This window comes from Pagrus major, chromosome 15 (assembly GCF_040436345.1).
Source record: "Pagrus major chromosome 15, Pma_NU_1.0".
NCBI lineage: Eukaryota > Metazoa > Chordata > Actinopteri > Spariformes > Sparidae > Pagrus > Pagrus major.
In genome coordinates this window covers 4,347,561-4,364,440 of record NC_133229.1, presented here as the reverse complement: position 1 = coordinate 4,364,440, position 16,880 = coordinate 4,347,561, and the positions used below count along the sequence as shown (strand labels likewise).

General features: G+C 41.6%; 2 protein-coding genes across 2 annotated transcripts in view; one reads left to right on the top strand and one right to left on the bottom strand.

Annotated features, from left to right (window-relative positions):
- piezo1 (piezo type mechanosensitive ion channel component 1 (Er blood group)) overlaps window positions 1–4,888 on the bottom strand; it is a 99,938-nt gene extending 95,050 nt beyond the window's left edge. The window contains exon 1 of the mRNA XM_073482491.1: window positions 4,802–4,888. Coding sequence (XP_073338592.1) covers window positions 4,802–4,865 — 64 coding nt within the window. The 5' untranslated portion in view covers window positions 4,866–4,888. The remainder of the gene's footprint in view (window positions 1–4,801) is intronic.
- A 3,902-nt stretch (window positions 4,889–8,790) lies between these two features.
- Window positions 8,791–16,159, top strand: cdt1 (chromatin licensing and DNA replication factor 1). Its single transcript, XM_073481356.1, has 10 exons — window positions 8,791–9,362; window positions 9,657–9,794; window positions 11,282–11,583; window positions 11,696–11,890; window positions 12,346–12,491; window positions 12,935–13,035; window positions 13,794–13,982; window positions 14,894–15,049; window positions 15,209–15,410; window positions 15,574–16,159. The coding sequence occupies exons 1-10, from the start codon at window positions 8,910–8,912 to the stop codon at window positions 15,735–15,737; spliced, it is 2,046 nt and encodes a 681-aa protein (XP_073337457.1). The 5' UTR covers window positions 8,791–8,909; the 3' UTR covers window positions 15,738–16,159.
- Window positions 16,160–16,880: the final 721 nt, after the last annotated feature.

Sequence of the window (16,880 nt, the reverse complement as noted above, 5' to 3'; positions counted from 1 at the left end):
TAGTGCAAACATTTGGATGAGCTATCTTTTGTTCTGATCCATTCACTGTTCACATTTCATTTTACCACTTTGAAGAAGCCACAACTCTTCAGTCTTAGTAATACTCAGCCTGTCCACTGGGCATCTATCATCATACCTTTAAGAGTCTGCTAGATCACACTTTCAGCTGGTTCACAGTTAACTGGTTACAGGCAAAGCAGGTGTGGTACCACAAACACTGATGCACACAGCTGTTTATGGAGTGACACATGCTGGGATAGGCTCTAGCCCTAAAAATCCTTAACAGGATGAGCAAGTATGGCAAATGGATGGATTGATGGATGATGATGGATTGTCACTCTCCAGTTCACTGTAGGACTACTTATTGGACCACTATTTTTATTACTGGACTATCTACTGGACCACCAACTGCAGATAGTTGTTGCAGATAGCATGTGTGTGTGTGTGTGTGTGTGTGTGTGTGTGTGTGTGTGTGTTTATGTGAAGCATTGTCTTGGCAACTTTATTGGCATGATTCACTTCCGTCGAAACCCGTGTGAACCGTTGACAGAACTACTGCAAGTTCTAGCCAGTGACATCCTGCCTGAAACACACACACACACACACACACACACACACACACACACACACACACACATACTCTGTCTCTATGCTTTCTCTCTCCCTCTTGATCACCCAAATATACATGCGTGTGTGTCTGTGTGTGTGTGTACACCAGATATAAGACAATTCTGTAGCAGAACAATTTGTTTACTTCAAACATGTCTCTAACATCTGGAAGAAGTCGACTGTACTTATGATAAATGATATGAACAGTTGCATATTAGATAATGGTGCTGAATTATTTTTGTATCCAACAGGTTTCCTGAAAGCAATATCACAGGTGGCTGTGTCAGTACAACCAAAGCAAGCATTTCCAAGCACTTTTTAGTGAGCATCCTGTAAATAACCAGCCCCACCACTTCATTTTGTTTTGGGGGATTTTTGTTTTGTTTTGTTGTTTTTTTTGTGTTTCTTATGAAGTAGTTACTTTTTTCACTCATAGAAGACAGAGTTGGACATCCCGCACTGGTTCCAGGACCGTGGCTACCATTGAGGACACCAAGGTCATGTACATGAGTCTTTTTCAGTCTTGTTGTATGACGTGCTTTGACCAAAGGTTGGCACATCTCATTGGGACAGCTGAACAGCTGCATGCAGAACACATTATGTGACATATGTAACAAGTTATGCACATACGGTAAGGTCCTGTCATTCACTCAATGTGCGAGAGGCTGTATTCCATCTGACACACTCAAAACAAGTAATTATGAGTTTCACCACAGGATCAGCAGCAGCAACTGTGTTCAAGATCTGAGCTCACTCATTCATCTGTTAGCTTTCAAAATGTGATACATCCATACTTTTGCATACAGAATGTATAAGGAGTTTCTGCTCTGATAGTTTCAGTGTAAAACTATTCACAGTAGGAATTAGGCTCATACATTATCTTATAGTTAGAGCGAACCACAGCAGTCGCATGCGGTAGTCCCGTGCCAGGCTTTCTGCAACGTTCATCGTGATGAAAGACCACACCAGGGCAATAAATAAGTTCACATATGTGTGAGACAGAAGTCCCTCTCTTTTGGGTCATTGTGCTGCTTAAGATTTTCTTTTTAATCCTGCACCCTTGTGTTTCAGAATCTTTGCAGATAGGAAATGAAGCACAGATAGAGAGTTGTGTCCAATGATTATTGGCAAAATGTTTCACTGATATAAATATTTCACTGCTTAGTGACAGACTCGTTCTCATAAGACCTGCCCTACTCCGCCTCTGATTGGTTAGCTTCGTTGGTTGCGTTCTCTATGCCTCACTCAAATTATTAAGCTGTAGTAACACTCCGACCTCTTTACTCATTCTCTGGAGCCGTTTTTCACCAAATGAGTGTCTCTAAGTTGGTTAGGTGGAGCAAGCAGGCCGATCTGAATTGATCTGAAAAATCACATTACTGATTTGAACAAGTCAGGAAAGTCACTTGGAGCCATTTCAAAGCAGTTACAGGTCCCAAGATCAACTGTACAAACAACTGTTTGTAAGTATAAAGTGCATGGCACAGTTGTGTCACTGCCACCATCAGGAAGAAAACACAAACTATCACCTGCTGCTGAGAGAAAACTGGTCAAGATGGTCAAGAGCCAACCAAAAACCACCAAAAAGCAAGTCTGCAATGGATTAGAAGCTGCTGGAAGACAGGTGTCAGTGTCCACAGTCAAGTTACATCAACATGGGCTGAGAGGCTGCAGTGCAATAAAGAAGCCCTTGCTCCAACGGCATCTTAAAGCTCGACTGAAGTTTGCTGCTGATCACATTAACAATGAAAAAATACCGTAAGAAGAAGAAAGTAAATGGAATAATGAAGAAGGAGGATTATCTCCAAATTCTTCAGGAAACCTAAAATCATCAGCAGAAGATTGGCTCTTGGGTGCAGTTGGGTGTTCCAACAGGACAATGATCCCAAACACACATCAGAAGTGGTAAAGGAATGGATCAATCAGGCTAGAACTGAGGTTTTGGAATGGCCTTCACAAAGTCCAGTCTTAAACCCCATCGAGAACATGTGGACTGTGCTGAAAAAACAAGTCTGTGCCAGGAAAACAACAAATTTAGTTGAACTTCACTGATTCTGTCAAGAGGAATGGTTAAAAATTCAGCCAGAGGACGACCAGAAGCTTGTGGATGGATATCAAAAACACCTAACTGAGGTGAAAATGACCAGGAGACATTTTACCAAATATTACAATTACTGTATGTGTATATTTAATCCAACAGATTTGGTCACATTTTCAGAAAACCTATAATAAATTCATTACTGAACTAAACTTCATGAATGTTTTTGTGACAAAGTAGTTTGTGTTCACTCATTCCATCACAGAAACATGACAGCTGTAGAAATCACTGGAACTCAAGACTGCAATAATATACATGTTATTTACAGTGTATATATATGACAATAATACCATTACCATGAATTCTTTCGGCAACGATAATGGTCCAGTGTTTCTTTGCTGCCAATAGAGTCCTGCAGGGATGACGATTTTTTGTAAACTAATCCAGAAGTTAGCATCGCCCTAGTTCCCTAAACAAAAAGTCAATGGGGCTTTTCAGTTGGATTTTGGATTATTGCAGGAAATAAGGTCTGTGGCAAACACAACTTTATGATACTTACAAGTTTTGTGTGTGTGGAAGATGCAGGGTATAGCTTGGAGCCATGAAGCCATTCTAGTGAGGTCTTTTTCAGACATGGCAGGGAAATAAATTGGAGAGAATTGTTTTTCACTTTATCGTGAGTGCAACCAACTACAAAGCTTTGTGGAACTTTGTAGGACCTTACCTCCACTAGAGGTCGCAGCCTTATGTATGTAAATATGGGTCATAAAAACCTGCTTTCACAGTCGCCCTACATGAGGTCAGCCTGACTCCTGCATCTTAGAAAATGTTTGCATGATTGACCACTATACTTATTAGGGGTTGAACGATTATTGTTCTGGCCGAATATCAGGGCCAATATTCAGCATTTTTCCAATTATCCATATCGGTGACTTTTGTGTCTGATTGCTGATTAAATAAATACATTTAAAAATTCAGTACTTGGTCCTGAATCAGCACTGTTTCTCTGTTAGTCGTCACCACTCTGTGGTCTCTGTGTCCCTAACACTATCTGATGCCATAAATAATAGTCGATCAGCACTGAATAATCTGAATTTGCAAAGTGACTAGTTGTTAAATTTATCAAATAAATGGAGTGGTGTGAAGGTATTTCGTAGTAGAAAATGGAAATACCGAAGCAAAGCACCTCAAAATTGTACATAAGTACAACATTTAAGTACACTTTAGTTAGTTACATTCTATCACAGGTTATTCTCAACTTTGACACTAAGATTTGTATTTTTCTTGTAAATGTATGTTGATTCCAGTTATCGGTCTCCTGGATTTCTAATAATCAGTATCTGCCCTGAAAAAAGTATTGGTCGCCCCCTAATACTTAAAAGATAACTGAAACAGAAGAGGAGTTAAATTATTGACCTTCCTCTTCTCAAATGAAATGTCTGTCAGTGTGACTGCACCTCTGAGTCATGTGTTCTGAGTATCTGACTGACACAAAACTTTCTGTACACCATCGTCATTTTTTTCCCTAATCTCTGTTTATATCAACAATCAGATAAAGCAGTGCAAGTTTCACATGCACCACAGCTCTAAACTGGCACAAGTTGTCCCTAACTGAACCTATCCTATATCCTATAACCTATATCAGCCAGTGAAGGATTCCTGTTCATATCAGCTAACACACACTTATAAACTATAAACTAAATGAGTTTGGAGTCACCCTTAACTCGGCTCATATTCCAACAACAAAGCAGTGACCTGTGAAAGAATCCATTTCACTTTTTCACAACAGCGTTACACCACAGGAGGCGACACCCATTCTGAACAGGACTGAGGTTTCTGCTGAAAACTTCGCTTTATGTTCACCGTGTGCATTTGCCAGCAGTGCGGACATACATCCCGAGTATCATCTGCAGTTGTCTCGACTCGTCTCAGAGCAGTAAGCAGGAAAAAACAGCTGGAAAACTCTTAAAATCTTTGCGACGTTTTCACAGTTTTCCCTCCAGCTGCTTCAGCGGTTCACCACCCAGCACGTTTCAGCTCCGGGGCTCGAGTCACCGTGAGCCACATGAAGCAGATCGGCGCTTCTGTGAAACTTTGTGCTACTTGTTCATCGTTGTAATTACACATAGTTAAGAGAAAGTGTTACTTAGTTACCTGTTAACAGCACGGTGGGCAGCAGGAAGCAGTAGAAGAGCCAGACAACCACCTGAAGATCCATGTCAGTGCGGATCAATGCGATAATCAGCTGGGATATCAATATCTAGGATTGATCCAGGCAGACACGCTGCTTCGCCAAGTCAAACGGCTCCATCCGGGTTGACTGATTAAGTGTGACAAAGGAATGAACAGACGATTATTCCGATACTCGCTCATGATCTCCCATCAAAAAGACAAAAGAAACTCTTAAAGAAAGTTTTCAAGTTGAGACAAAAGTTTCTGTAGTGATCTCCTGTTGCGTTACAGCTCAGCAGCAGATCCACTCGCTCCAGTGAAGAAGGGTTGTGTTGCATGTGTTCCTTCGGAGGGGCCCAGTCTGAAGTACAGTGTTGTAGGTGGAAAATGTGATTCACAGGCAAGTCAGTCTGAAGGGCGTTCATAGAGGAGCTATTCACCAGTGAGCTGCTGCCGCTGCTGCTGCTGTTCACCTCCCTGCTGCAAATACATTCAACTTCCAGACAGCCAGCACCGCAGCCCGGCTCCGCTGCACTGCTTTACTGCTGGTGTTAGCGAGGGAACCCGTCAGGAGGGAAATCTAAGGGAAACTTATTACACGGGCCTATTCTTGGGACTGTGTTGGCATCTGTTACAAAATGTTTAGCGTGTTTATAGATTGGCATTTCTGACATGACGGCGTCAATCAATCCTGGCTCTAGAAATAGGTTTCGCATGTTCTAACCAATTTAAACGACATTGTTGTGTCAGTGGCGTCCCCTAGCGTACAGATAAATATTGTGAAAACATGGGACAGTGAAGGCAACACTGTATAAGTGGTTGCGTGGTTGGTTTGTCAGCAGCACTACACAAAAACTAATGAATAGATTTTCATGAGACTTGGCTGGAGGATGGTCTCGGCCCAGAATAGAGCCCATTAACTCTTGGTGCCGATCTGGATAAAGGGACCGATTCATGTTTTTTTCTCTCTTTCATTAATATTGTGAGATAAGCCGTTTTTCATCATTTTTTATTTTCTCAGGGAATAATGCATGGATCTTGATGACGAAAAGTCAGCCATATTTATGTGGCTGTTATCAATGAGTGAGTACAATTTGATCCGGATCAAGCAGATTAAAAATGCAATATACTGTATAAGAATTGGCCAACTGTCCAATTCATACTCAAACGGGGTCATCCCTATGTTCCCACAGCCCAATGGTTCCACAGCCCTATGTTCCCACATTTCTAGGACATTTTCAAAATTAGGTCTTGTGTTCCTACATTTCCCTTCAATTTAAGCCCTATCCTCCCACAAGATTTTTTGGAAGCACTTCATAGGCCTTGAATTGCCCCCCGGGGACAAATAAAGTTTTTTGAATTGAATTGAATTGAATTGAATTGAATTGAATTGAATACGCCGTGGGAACATAGGGCTGTGGGAACATGGGCATGCTCCCAAACAAACAGGGGGCAGTATATCACCAAGGTAACTGCTGCTAACTGTAGCTGCGGTTAGCTAGTTAGCTCAGTTAGCCATTCATCTAGCAGTCTGAACTGGGATCTTGGAGCACCATGGGATTGTTGGTGCTCAGGAGCACAGGAGCTTTGCATGGTTACCAACTAGTTACCAGTGTCCCCCATCTAATAAGAATTTGGCTTTTAGATGTTCATTATAGAAAGTGTATGAAACACATGACCAAAACAGTCATACATTCTGTCATTGTGTTTCTTATGGTTTTAATTATAGTGGAAAAAATAATTCCCCTTTTAGCTTTGGACCCCCTGGAACCATCTCAAGGACCCTTGGTGGTCCACAGACCCCACTTTGATAACCACTTGTTGACAAGATAAGGCAAAAATTAGAGATAAGTATGAAAAAATATATGTGTAACAGAGTCCACATATATATGTAGTCCACAAAACATTTCTGGAGCTAGACAGTAGAACAGCATTGCAGCATTTTGCTAAACAACTGAAGTAGCTTGGGACTTGTTTTAAAACATAAAAAACAACTGAAATAAAACAAATCAACAGTTTGACCAACTTAATCCAAGTATCCAGAAGCCCCCAGAGTTTCCAGATTGATTTAAAAAGATGTTATTCACATCCTGAAAGCATGATCAAGCTGGTGTACCCTTCAGACAGGATGTGCGCTAATGCTTTTAGCTTAGCAGCCAAGTAAAAATTGCAGCTTTTTTAAAGGGTGTAAATGATGTTTTATCAAATCAGTTTGGGATCTTAAATCTTCTGGAGACTTGCATTATGCCAAACAAGCCATTTTATGTTTTTTCTTTTTCAGATTGTTGTTGGTTTTGTTTTTCTTTACATTTTAAAATTTTCATTTAGGGGTAAATTTATTCTTTAAATGCCCCCTTAGCCTTTTATATTAACGATCAATATGTATGGAGTAGGTTAGTACCTGTGAGTAGTAAAGACACTGACTTTAATGCTGTTATCTCATATTTTTGTTCCCAAGACGAAACTACTAAAAGCACAAAATGTGTGATTTAAGGACCTTGGGTTTTGGTGAAGGAGGTGTGTGCACAGATTAAGAGATGATTAAGACAGAATACTCAAAAAATAAAGTAGTCACTAGAATGGGGATATTGTTCTGTTAATGATTGTTGGGGGTGATCAAGTGAGGTTAATCTGGCTGCAGATCAAACCACTGGAAGTTATGGTTGGGGTATTACTATCTTTTATTCATTTGTCATTTGTTTTCGAAGGTAAAATCTACAATGTAAAATAATTCAACATTTTTTTTTAGGATTAAGGGACTTTCAACATGTGTAGACGCGTGTTACCAAGCACACACAGCAGAAAAATTCAAAGTGGTGTGAGGAAATGAACACAACAAAAGGCAAATAGTAAAGATAATACCTTTTTGACAGCTTGTTTTCAATGCAAATAACTGAGGCTGCTTTGTGTCTGTGAAATTGATCATGACATGTGAGGGCAGGTGACTCAAAAATGATTAAAAATGTTCTTTTGAGTCATTCAGTTTCAATCTGGAGTAATTACACCAGGACATAAGTCATTTCTTTAACAAAATAGATAAATATGGAGTCAGTATTGGATACTTTATTTGATTACACATTCTATAGAGGCTGATGGAGCCTAGTAGTAGACAGAGAAACTTTTTAATGTCAGTCTGCCGAAGGTAATCCATGTTTTCATCTCCTCATCTGTGGATGACTGCAGCACTTAGCTGGAAAGAGTCAACTCTCTCTCATTTCCCCAGATTAAATCGTGGCACCTAAGATTTTAAGGGCTGATGCCACCAAATCGCATGATGGCATCTTATGTTTACAGACAATATACTAGGGTGACAGCGTTTTAGAGGACATAAGAAGAATTCTAAAGTAATGTAAATTATTTTTTTCTCAACTGTATTTTAAACTGTCAACAGAGCGTATACAGAAACAGAGGAAGACAACAGAAATGCCCATAGGCTACAGATTGAGCATTGAAAATCTTAATGAAGAGCAATGCTTGACAGAGGTAAGTAGAAATAAAAATAGACACAGTCACGACAATAAATTAATTCAACCTTAAAGATATTGCAAACATTAATTACTTTGATAGCTTTTTTTTGTTTTGTGATAAAGAAATCCTTCACAGAGCTATTGTTTGATCACCTCCATAAATAAAAGGAATTGAGCTTTTATGTTTGTGAATTTAATTTGGCTGATGTGTATTATTTTGCCTTAATTTTGTCTTTGTATAGCCTAATATAAGGATGAGTCAGTGTCACACAAACATGTGGGTTAGAAAAAAGACTTAATGATCAATTAAATAAAAGTGATCATCAAACCAACAACAGGGCAGTTAGTTAACTGGTATGTTCTCCAATCCATCACAATGTATGCACAACAAAGAACATGAGCTCTTTGTTTCACACGTGTGACTTTAAATCTCATCAGAACGGCCCTCCTGCGTTAATTATCCTATGACGTAGCCCACGAGGGGCGTGGCTTTATGGATGCGCGCGAAAGTTCTTTTCTTCTTCCTGTTGATATCTAGCTTCAACGACTCCGGTGTGTGGTAGATCCGTGTAGGTTTTGACGCAGCGGTTCTTGTGTCCACCTCACACAGCAGCAGCAGCAGCATGTCTCAGGCTCGAGTTACTGATTTCTTTGCGCAAAGAAAGAAAGGCATTGGCGGTCCTGTGAAACCAGCTAAGCAGCGAAGCAGCGCTGTGGTCGGCCGTGGTTCGTCTAGGATCACCGCCGCCAGCACACGCTCGAGATCCTCTACAAACAGAGACGATTTCCTCTTTTCGTCCTCCGTCCATGAAGAGTTTGTCCAGGTTATCGACGAGGCAGTGGGGCTACACGAGGAAGAGTCTGTGAAAGATGTCCCCTCCTGTCCCCGGACTCCAAAGCGGACCTCGGATAAAGAGTTTGACCTCGGAGCATGCGTGTTTTCAGCCACCGCCGACCACAGCACGGCCAAGAAGAGACGGCAAGAGGAGGCCGTCAGGGCTAAAGCTAATGTCCCGGAGAAGGCACCGAGGAGGAAGGCCAGGAAGAAACTGGTCCTCCCTCAAGACACACCGCATGTAAGTTTAGTGTTGTTAATGGTGAAAGGTCCCGACATCAGGCAGTACCTCACCCACACACAGTGTTTGTTTTTTAAAGGCTTGTCTTCATTCATTGTTGCCTGATATCAAATGTCTGAACATTTATTACCTAAACAAAGATGGCAGCCAGTAAACAGTTGCTCACTTTTGGTTGCCAGCCTGCAAAACTTGAATGAAATGATTTCATATACTGCCACAGTTTACGTGTGCAACACTCCTCTCAATGAAGACTGGGCTAAATCTGTGTGCTTGCTGTGTAACTGTTTTATCCAGGCTGAAGTCCAGGCACTGCCCAGCGAGGTGACCCAGCAGGCCGCAGCTCCAACCTCTCCTGTGTCTGAACACAGGACCAGCAGCTCTCCACTGAGGGGTCAGGTCATCCGCAAGATCCCTGGAGGACAGGTCTGCAAGGTAACTGCAGTGGGTTTGGTTAATGCTTCACTAGTGTACAGTCTGTAGGCTCCTCTGGAAGTTGGAGTCCAACCAACACTCGACTTTTGGAGCAGATGCTAATATAGTGGGGCGTAAAAAAGTTCCAGTATCATTTTATACACACACGCTTTTTGCAGTGACGCTTCAAATATGGTTATGAAACATCATCATCTAGCCTAAATCTAAAGTATGACTTACTTATCCTAGGTATATGCATGTATACTATTATGTATTTTTTAAAATCAATGACTTGTCCAATTCACATGAAAAATTATTATTTTTATTAAATTATACGTACATTATAGCCTAACCAGCACTGGAATTGATGTCAGTGCAAAAACCATAATCAGATACATATATGATGCACATAATATACTGTGGTTATATATTATGTGGCTAAGAGAGGTTGACAGTGTTAGGTTAAACACTTTTGCAGGTTAAATTCTCGGTGTCTGTCTGTTGGGACAGAAGGCCCTCCGTGTATTTTCAATGTGCCTGCATCCCAAATATTCGGAAACTGTGACAGACATTTGCAGATCAGCCGGACACATTTCCTGTGCTCTGCAGCCTACAGAACCAAGTCCTGCATCGATTTGACTTTAAACTTGAGAGGAACACGCAGAGGACATAAAGCCCTTGGCTAGCTGTAATTTGAAGGAGGTTAATGGCGAGGGGAGAGTAAAATGCGATGAAACCAACAAGCTATATTTGTAAAGACATACAGTTACCATAACAATGTTTGCTAGCTAGCGTTGGCTTTTACTATGAGATATCAGATAAAGAAAAGTTGAAAAGTTTGCATTCAAATAGAGCGCAAAGTTAGGCCGATACAAACAGAGCAATCTTAAACAAAAGACCATTACATGCAGAAAAATATACCCACGATCATGTTCCTCTGTAGCTGTCACTCACTGTTGCTGTTGGACGTGCTTGTGACATCTGATAGCAACGCAATATGATTCTGGGTATGACCATATAAGGTTGTATATAATATACAAGTTGGTGTTATTGCCCCGGGACACAATGAATATCCCTCTAAGGTGGTGATTTCTGATTAACAGAAACCATGTTGATGGCACACACAGAAAATGACATTGACCCATGGATAACGTTCTATAAGGCATTTTCAACAAGCTGTTTGTAGTGCACTGCTAAATAGACTAACTGTAGCGTGTGTGTGCTGTAAATTGTCCGGTTGTTGCACTATTCTTGCAGTTTTTTTTTTTATAACATTTGAGAACCAATTTTGAATCGTGGGAGAATCTCGATACTTATGTGAATCTTTTTTTTCTTAATTTTGTTATAATTAAGCCACCCCTAACTCTCAATTATTTCTTGTTGGATATGTTTGTTGGTTTGGCTCTGTACATGGGATTAGTTGACAACAATGCAAATATAGAATATTGTGACACTTATCCTTACTTGAGTCTTGAATTCATCAGCATGATAACCCCCCTTTCTTTCAGGCCCCACCTAAAGTGGACATTGCAGCCCTCAAGTCTCGCCTTCAGAGGATCAAGAAACGTGAAGAGGAACTAGTCAGCACTGATGCCTTGACTTTAGTTTCCACATCATCCTCTCCTGCTGATACAGCACCCCACAATACTTCCCGTCATGTCCCCAAAACTGCCGCAGCCACCACCTCTGATGCTGAGGCCCTCAAGCTGACTGTGGCACGAGCCAAAGCGCTTGCTGCTAAAGCTCAGAGGAGGAACGAAGAGAGGGAGGCAGAGGACAGCAAGAGGAGTGAGACACAGACTCAGGACAGGTGAGTGTTTGTATCAGTGGTACTGAAAACATAGTGTACCACCTGCACTGTATTGACTAAGTCCTGCTAAAATCAGAAGCCAAACAGTTTTTCCCTTTCTCTTGTCCCTCAGTACTGAACAGCCAGCATACCAGCGGTACCACACCCTTGCCCAGGCAGCCCCCCCTGGCCTCTCCCTGCCATACCAGTACAAGGTGCTGGCTGAGATGTTCAGGAGTATGGAAACGGTGGTAGCCATGCTGTATAACCGCTGTGAGACGGCAACCTTTGCCAAGATCAAACAGGGAGTTCAGGACATGATGCACAAGTAGGTGGAAGGATGGAGAGATGGTGTGGCTGTACTGTTCAGATTTAAATGAGAATGACAGATTACACGTTGGGCATGTTAGGTTACAATCAGTGAAGTCCCTGTGTGAGTCACAAGAAGTCAGCATTCAGTGGCATTTTGATTCCTGCCACAGTTGCACAGAAGTGTACTCAGAAATTTGTTGATTTCACTGACCCATTATTTTGGGAAAAAGTTTTGAGAAGTTGTAAGTGTGGCTATGAATAAAATCCACACTGTTAAAGCATTTCATGTGACTTTTTTACAATTCTGCTGACATGTTAGGACTGGAAGTTTTCAGCTTCAAAAGCAACAAACTGTCTACATTTTAACAAAACTTTTTATTTTTCGGAAGATTGTATGACATCCTGGAGGCTGGAACTGACTGTCAGGCTACAGAAGCTAATGATTGCATCTCTTCTTTATCCACTTTGCAGGAGGTTTGAGGAGAGCCATGTGGGTCAGATAAAGACAGTGTTTCCTGAGGCCTACACATTCAGGCAGGAGAAGAACATCCCAACCTTCAACAGCAGCATTAAGAGGGGCAGCTACCAGCTTACCGTGGAGCCCATCATTCACTCCGGTTAGTCAAAAATATTTCTTAAACTGTCTGTCTTGATTCCATGTTTGATTCTACCGGACATAGCTATTACATGGTCAACAGAGCTCCCAGTAGCTCCATCCAAGAACTGATTTTGCTCTACTCCCACTGAATATGCGCCTACTTTAGTTTTGATGGAATCAGCTTTAAGCTGCACAGAGAACACTGAGACCAGTAGGGAGTCGGACACAGAAATGGCATAGAGCAAAAGAGACACCATTTTACTATGTAGCCTACTTAGTCATAGTAAAAGATCAAAGAAAAATTTACGAAAATCTGAGAAATTCAACAAAATCAAGGTGTCACAACACTTTCATTCTGAAAGTGGAGGATGGAACAAAACTCAATTGCAGACGTGATGTCATAGTCATGCCTTCATGTGTTCTTTAATTAATTTTGTGAATGTGTGTGGTTGTCCTCCTCAGACCAGAATGAAGCCCGTCTCGTCCTGTCAGCCTCTCATCTCCTGGAGAGAAGACGCATCTTCCACCTGAACCTGGTCTGCATTGTCAAACAACACCACAAGGTTAGTGGCTGCTTTAGTGTAGCCTCCATTTGGTTTTGTCACAAGTAGCCACAACTCCCCCTGAAGCCTTAGGCGTCAGATGGGGAGCAACTTTAAACATAGCACTGTCCCGGGTTTTAAAGAGGTCATGTTATGCTTTTGGGGTTCTTGCCTTTCCTTTATTGTGTTATGAAGCATTTTTGTGCATGTAAAAGGTCTGACAAGGGGAAAAAGCCCAAAGTCCACGCCAAAGGGTGTGACTGTCTCCCACTGAAAACACTGCTCCTGTGCTGCCTGAAACGCTTGATTTGGAGTCGAGCCTTTATTTCCATAACTTGTGTGCATCACTATGTAACAGGCGTTATGTAAATTTATTTATTTATTTATATTTTATGACCTGCCCAACTCTGCCTCTGATTGGCTACATCCTGCCTGTTAAGTAATGTGCATGTGCAACTCGCACCAAACATTGAACAGAGGCAAGATGTTCAAATAAAAGCTAAAACATTGCGTTTTGGACACAGTGTGAAAAGGGATACTGCAGCACTGCACCATATGAGAAAAATTATGTTTTCTGAAAAATAAAGTATGTAAACCTGTTCTACTAGGACCCCCAAATAAAAGTATGAACCTGAAAATGAGCACAATGACCTCTTTAAAGTAAACCAGGTTTGGTATGTGCTGAGAGGACTGTCTCCATCGACACATTGAGATTTCATTTTGGTGACTAATAGAAGGGTTCTGTTCAGCTAGTTTCTTAACCAGCTCTCTGTCTGCAGGTCTTCCTGTCCTCGTTGGATCCTCCCATGTCTGTTCCAGAAGAAAAACTGACCCGCTGGCACCCTCGCTTTAATGTGGATACTGTGCCAGCTGTCCAGACCAGCTCTCTGCCTCAGCCTCCTCACACTGAGAAACTGTCCACAGCTCAGGAGGTGCTGGACAAGGCCCGTTCACTCATCACACCCAAGGTAGTGTATTAGAGTTAAAGTGGTTACTTGTCAGCTGCTCTGTATTTGTCAAACTTCTCTCTCTCTGTTGGTACCATTGACTGTATAAATAGTGGGCAGAGCCACCATGGTTTTAGAATAGCAAAAATGAAGCTCAAAGTGGGTGGTACCAGCTGTCGCCATCTTGGAGGCATCTGAATTTCAGAGTTGCGACACTCTTTGATCAAAAACGTACATTTTGTCCTGACTGACTTCTATTACTGTTAGTATATTTTGATGCCAATGCTCAGGACTCTTACTTACAGTAAAAGTATTTCTACAATGTAGTATTGCTTTTGAAAAAGCGCATTAAAATAATCCCCTGACTATTATTGTAAAGACTGCTAAAAACACTTCTTGACCACGGTTCCCTAAACAATCTACATGCAAGGTGATCCACAACTTAGTTATTAGGGAAGGGAATAACTGCAAATAATTTAAGGTAAATGTAGTCCAACTAACATCTGATTATAGTAAAGTTAGCTAGCTAGCAATGACTGCCGAGATGACGCTGAGCAGACGGCTCCTGTCTACCTGTCAGTCAAAGTGACCACGCCCCTAAGTACTGTATCACTGCAGTACCACTGCACAGTGGTCAGTAAGATATACATTTAGTATAGAGGCCAAAACCACTTTTTGTACCAGGTTGTAAACATGTTTAATTTCTGCTGTAAAGTTGGCCATTTTTACTATGGGCTCTGATGTGGATTGACTCTCTTCTGGGGTCAGCCTCAAGTGGTCATTCAAGGAACTGCAGTTGTTGGTACTTCTGCATTGGCTTCAGTAATAAAAGCTGGAGAGTTGCACTTGGTCGGTATCAGTTTGTTATGTATTTTGGATTAATAATGTACATCTACATCTGATGGTATTGTTCTGTCTTCCTGTTTTCTCAGATGGAGAAGGCTCTGGTTTCTCTGGCTCTGAAGACTGAAGATAAAGTTGCAGAGAGTAAAGAGCCAACATCTCCACAGGACTCCACAGTCCCCCAAACATCAGCTGCTCCGGTACCAACTGCCCTGAAAGGAGTTTCCCAGTCCCTGCTGGACCGGGTACGTACACAGGGAGTAGGTGGGGGTGGACTTGACTGTTCTTAATGGGTGTATTGGTCTTGCTGAATTAGCCATCAGAAAACTATGTTGTAATCGATCATGTAAGAAAGCCATGTTGTAATCGATCATGTTGTTTTGGCTGGTTTGTTGGTGTTTCAGATCAGGGCAAAGGAGGCCCAGAAGCTCCAGGCAGCCATGATCCGAAACCCCATCCAGGAGGACCGCCTGGTGATGATGTCACGGCTCCCAGAGCTGGCCAGGCTTCTCCGCAATGTTTTTGTTGCAGAGAAGAAACCGGCTTTAATCATGGAGGTAGCCTGTAACAGGATGGTGGCCAGCTACAGATCTGCTCTCTGCCCAGGTTGGTTCACAGCAGCTGGACACAGCAGCCACACAACGTCTCTATATTATTTTAACTGGTAGAAACATATAATTTTATTGTGTTAGGAAACTTTTTGCTGTCTTACTGATAATGTTCAGAAAATAACTTATCTGATTTGTTGTTCTTCCTCACTAATGAACAGGGGAAATGGAGAAACATATTCATTTACTGGCAGAAGTGGCTGCTGATTGGCTGAGCATTCATCCGATCAGGAAGGACTTCTACCTGAAGTTGAACAAGAACACAGAGCTCAGCATTGTTGTGGACAAACTGAACAGCAGACTAAGAGAAGAGGAGAGAATCTGAGAGACGTCATGACTGAGTGATGTGGATTTTCTTCAGCTGTCGCTGGCTGAACTGCCAGCACACTGCTGCTAAAGCTCAGAGGCCAGCTGCTTAGAAGTGCCATGTTTTTAGACTGTTTCACTGGTTTTTTGGCAGCAGATGCATGGGCCTGTGGTTTGTGGTGTGTCCTGTGTCTGAAGATAATCACAGACTGGTCCAGGCACAGGACCATGGTCAGTCCCAAAATCCTGGGGCCACATGGGTTTTTAATAACACTCTTGTTAGTGTGTTGGGATTTTTTTTTCCTCCTTGATAGTGTACCATTTGTGTGTACAGGTCTGCCTCCAGTCTTTTAGGGGTCAGCTTTCTACAATGTAGAACTGATTAATGTTTACATTTTTAAAAAGGTTGATGATGTTTAAGAAATACAATCATTTGTCAGAGCCTTGTTGCCTCCTTTTTTTTCTATGAGTACAATTTATTAAATATAACAACTGGAAAAACGTATTTATCTGAGAGTTGGGAAGTGACTTCTGTGAAGATCACACAAAATAAAGGAAGGTAATGTGGTTGTAAGGGGGGAAAAAAAACGTTTCTCAGCAGGGGCATCTTGTCATGATGAAATGTTTTGGTTGGTTTTCCCAGATTTTGATTTTTTTGCATCACCTTAATACAATGGAGATGACTAGATGAGAGATGACTACTCTCAACATGTAAAAAAAAAAAAATCGGTCCCATTTTCAAGACGAACAAACTTGCACATGGGTCAGGTGTTCTGTTCAGGCTTTCCAACTGCAGTACTTATTGAGAACTGACTGCAATGTGTTTGTAGCAATTGGGTATAGTTCAAAAGAGGAAACCTTGTTAATTTGAATCCTTTACACAATAAATTGGAAGGTTGTTATTGCCTTGGGTATAAACATGGTCCTGATACTCAGACCTAGTTGTGTGTTTCAGGATTACTACCTCTATCCTGCGTAGATCCAGTGGAGGGATATCCCCGTGCCAATTCACTAGAGACATCCAGCAGGGCTTGATGGAGTGCAGGCATCATATGTTTGTTCTTTAAGATGCATAAAACATCTCACTTGGATGAATGCAAATTCTGTGCCCCTAAAGTTAAACTTAAGTTATCAATTAGTAGTGTTCACCCCATGTATGAAG